The sequence below is a fragment of the Boleophthalmus pectinirostris genome, unplaced genomic scaffold (genome assembly GCF_026225935.1).
Source record: "Boleophthalmus pectinirostris isolate CB_2022bp ecotype Guang Dong unplaced genomic scaffold, ASM2622593v1 HiC_scaffold_7, whole genome shotgun sequence".
In the NCBI taxonomy this organism is placed as follows: Eukaryota; Metazoa; Chordata; class Actinopteri; order Gobiiformes; family Gobiidae; genus Boleophthalmus; species Boleophthalmus pectinirostris.
In genome coordinates this window covers 42757607-42761883 of record NW_026571473.1, presented here as the reverse complement: position 1 = coordinate 42761883, position 4277 = coordinate 42757607, and the positions used below count along the sequence as shown (strand labels likewise).

At 39.0% G+C, this 4277-nt stretch overlaps 1 protein-coding gene across 1 annotated transcript in view; it reads left to right on the top strand.

The window, feature by feature from the left end:
- The first annotated feature begins 1732 nt into the window (after positions 1–1732).
- The window catches only part of LOC129412178 (uncharacterized), a 3748-nt gene continuing 1203 nt past the window's right edge, over positions 1733–4277 (top strand). Inside the window, exons 1-2 of the mRNA XM_055165308.1 lie at positions 1733–3008; positions 3076–3243. Of these exons, the coding sequence (XP_055021283.1) occupies positions 2211–3008; positions 3076–3243 (966 nt within the window). The 5' untranslated portion in view covers positions 1733–2210. The remainder of the gene's footprint in view (positions 3009–3075; positions 3244–4277) is intronic.

Genomic DNA, 4277 nt, shown 5'->3' with positions numbered 1-4277 from the left:
TATAAGCGGATAGTTTGTTCGGATATCGCAGGACTCCACACAGACGCATCAGCGGCATTCTCACCTTCCTAAGATTCACTCTCTGAAAGTCCATCACTGTTTTCCACTTTATAATCAACTTGCAGGTTGCTTTTCCGGATTTCAGGTTAAGGCCAAAACATCATTATCTGGAACATTATCCCGACTTGATTAAGCGTTTTGGACCATTAGTTAATGTTTGGACCATGCGATTTGAGGCCAAGCATCGGTTTTTCAAGAGGGCTGTCAGAGATGCGCAGAACTTCAAAAATGTGTTGAAGACACTGGCCAACAAACATCAATATATGATGGCATACCATGTCAGTGCACCATCATACTTTAAGCCTGAGATTCAAGCAACTCGGGTTGATTCAGTGTTTGTGTCAGGGTTGCCAGAGGTGGCTCAAACATTCATTAAAGGACACACGGAAAGTGACACAGTGTATCATACTTCAAAGGTCTCCATTGATAGCATTGAGTATGCAAAAGGAATGTTTGTGTCTTTTGGGAGTGATGGTGGGCTTCCAACTTTTGGAGAAATTAATGACATTTACTTGATAAGTAACTCTGTTTATTTTCTCCTCCTGAAATATGTCTCTTGGTTTACAGAGCATCTGCGTTCATACGAGCTGACTTCCCTACAACATCTGTCTATCCACCAGCAGAGTGACTTCAATGATCCAACACCACTCTCTGCATATAAGAATAACGGTATTCTGGTCCTGACACCCAAGAAATTCATCCTGGTTAAAGAATAAATTCAGTAAGTCCACTGGTTTCCATAGAGCTCAAGTTATTTGATGCTTTTGTTCCCTCTGCAGCCAGTTTCACTTTCTGAAATGTATGACCAAAAGGTTTGAAATATCAAGTACTTTTTCATTGATTCTAAATTTTCAGGCAAGACATTGCAGAAATTTTTTTCATTTTCAGTTTTTGGACTAATTTGCTTTTGTGATATGTAAACTTTCACCTGGAACCAATTAAATTAACTAATCTTCATGATAACTTGTAAATTGAAGGGCTGTTTTCTCAAAATCAATTTTTCTAACACTCTTGCAACCAAATTTTCAATTTTGTAGCTCCTACAGACACCAAACCTTCCACTTTTGTACTAAACATTCTGAAGGCTTGTTCAGAGGGATTTGTCAATATCTAATTCTTAGCTGATTTATTGAGTTTTGAACCTAGAAACAACATGGCTAATTTTAAATTTTTTTTAAACACATTTTTGCACTAAAAACAACATTACTTAAATCTAAGATATCCTAAACCCCCTCAGAACAAATCTTTGTAACTAATATGTGAATAAAATAAAACCATAAATTTAAATCTGGCTCAATCCTGTTTTAAAAATTTGTTTTCCGAAATATAGGCAATTTTGGCCATTTTACTCATAAAATGCCCCATTTCCATGTAAAAAATGTTAAATGAAAAAACTTGCAATACATTTTTCTCATGTTAATCTACAGCAATAGTTGAAATAGAAATCTCTATTTTCTTTCTCTTTCCCCCTATTCATCTGCAGTGTCTCACCTTAAATTTACCTGTACGTTGCCTTTGGCATCTGTTAAGGATTTGTATTTTTTTTTTAAATCTACTGAAACCACACAATGTGAAGAAAAGACTTGTTGCTCCACTGATTGCAGAGGGAATTGCATAAATAAGATAAACCATAACCTCCTTACTATGTATGGGCATTGATAAGAATTTTACGATTCCACTTTTATTTCTGCTTAACGATTCAATTCTTAATTTTCTTTTGGAAAAAATTAAAAGGAAGATTAGCAACCCCTTTGTTTTGAAGATGAAATGCTCAAAACAAGTGACTGTTAGATACATGTATTGGAACTTGATGCACTCTGGCCAAACTTCGAGAGTTTGCCTGCAGGACTTTAATTCATGAATTAGTGTTCTCTATAAACTCTTAATGTATAAAATATACTTATAAAGATTTTGATGTTTTATTCCATTTAGTGTTAAAGCATTTATAAAAGCAGTAGCATTAACAAATGGTGTGCGTGTCTTTATAACTCTGTGTTTTGCAGACATGGACAGCGAAACAGAACACATGATTTTGCGGGTCGTTGAGCCAGACAGTGCGGAAATTTAAACTTGCCTCTCGCCCCTCCTCTGTGCAATCACTAATTCGTAGATTAAAGGATGGATTAAGTATTGACTCGGACTTTACACTGATGTATGAAGACCCTGATTTTGATGGCAAGCTCACATCTCTGGTTGACATAAATGAGCTACCTCAAAAAGCTGTTGTTCATATCAAGCTTACAGATGATTCAAGTGCAGCATCAACTGAAATTCTGTCAGATGTATCTTCCCCTGAACGCTTGTGTAGATGGCCATCTCACTTTCCTGTCCCGTCGTTTGGTTTGGATGTAGAGCTGATTTTAAGAGATGGTCAGAAAGAATATGAAAGAAATGGAACTCCACTAAAACTTACCAGGGATCAGAGGCATGATATTCTAGAAAAGATGGCCTCGGCAATATATGGATTTAAGGCTTACCAAATCAAAAAAGAGATTGAAAAGTCAGCTGCAGCACTTGTGGAAAAGCACCCATGTTTGAAAGAAAAAGGATCTGGAACTGGATATGATGGCTGGGCAAATAGCTTAAAATACAAAATGGCGAATATGCAAACTAAAATGAGAAAAGCTGGAAGTCAGGAAGTAATGGTAAATGCTGGCAAGAGAAGTCGAAGTAACCCTGATGGGGAGTGCTCACATTCCAACATTAAAAAGCCAAAGCGAGCAGAAATAAACTTTCTGCCCAACTTCCCACGAGGAGAGGATGCATCCAGTCTTGAAGAACAGAGAGAAAAAATAGTGGAGGAGATGAAAAAAGTAGAAAAGAACATGACCACGGTTGGTAAATTAATGCAAACAACCTTTGCCCTCCGAAGACAAAACATTGTGGTTTCTGCAGCACCAGTGAAGAACCTGCTGGAGCTTTGGCCTGCGCTTCAGTTGCCATCTGAGGTAATCCAAATAAAGAAGTATTTTTGCTTGTAATAGAAGCATGACCATTGTGTTTTTTTTATTGCAGGTGTATGCAGAATTTCAGCGCATAACTAACAAAAATCTGCAGAATTGTTTCTACGCCGAGCTTGATGTGCACACCACCCGTCTGATGACTCTGTTCAGACAAAAGGCATCCAAAAAAGGCAAGGCTGCTGATTCCTTGGCGGCCATTTTCAAAGTCCATGATGAGCAGGTATATTACAATAGTAAGACTGCACTTTTGTCTATTTTGTAAAACTCAACTCTCTCCCTCTGTTCTAATGCTCTTATCGTCTCCCTCTTAACGCTCTGACCATCTTTGAACTCTCTCCTAAAACTGTGCCTCTCTTCCCCCCTCTTTGTCGCTCTCATTTGTCTCTTTCTGTCTCTCCTCTATTCCTTTCATTCTGACACCCCGCTTCTTAAAGGAATAGTTCAGAATTTTGGACATAGGGCCTCATCTCCTAGTGAGCCCAAGTGTTAGATGTTGGCAGACACTTTTTTACACATTTCCTCCAGTCCTTTGATTTGCAGAGGGTGCTAGTCCTAACGCTAACGGAAGTCAATGCAAGTCAACGATGCCAGTTTTACCTGCTCCACAGTACAACCGTTGACAAATCAGTTATAATGCCAGGGCGGTGAGGTAAATGTCTGTGTTGATCATTTTAGAAGCAATAGTTTTGCTTCCTTATATTTGAAGGATTCATGTCGGCGAACCAGCTCCATTTACTTCCTGGTGGTGCATTCTGAGTGACTTTGGGTAAACAGAGCTGGTTTGCTGACACGAGTCCTTCAAATATAAGGTTGGTTTTGCTTCTAAAATAATTCTATCAACAGACATTCACATTTCTGCCCTGGCGTTATAATTTGTCACAGGCGCACTGTGGAGTGGATTAGACTGTTTTGAAGACAGGTTAGACTGGCACTGTTGACTTGCACTGACGTCAGTTAGTGTTAGGACCAGCATCCTCTGCAAATCTAAGGACTGGATGAAATGTGTATAAAAGTGTCTCCTAACACTCGGGCTCACTAGGAAATGAGGCCCTATGTCCAAAATTCTGAACTATTCCTTTAAAGGACAACTTGATCGATTTACAACATGCAGCTGTATTGCACCAGCTACCCTTGACTTGTTCGAACCCAAAGATGCATCATGTTTTGGTCCATCCCTGACAGAGTTCCTGAATGTCGCGGTAGCCTGGCCATGCAGCTAAAGTGATTGGGGCAAGCGTTTCATTTGGGGTTTTA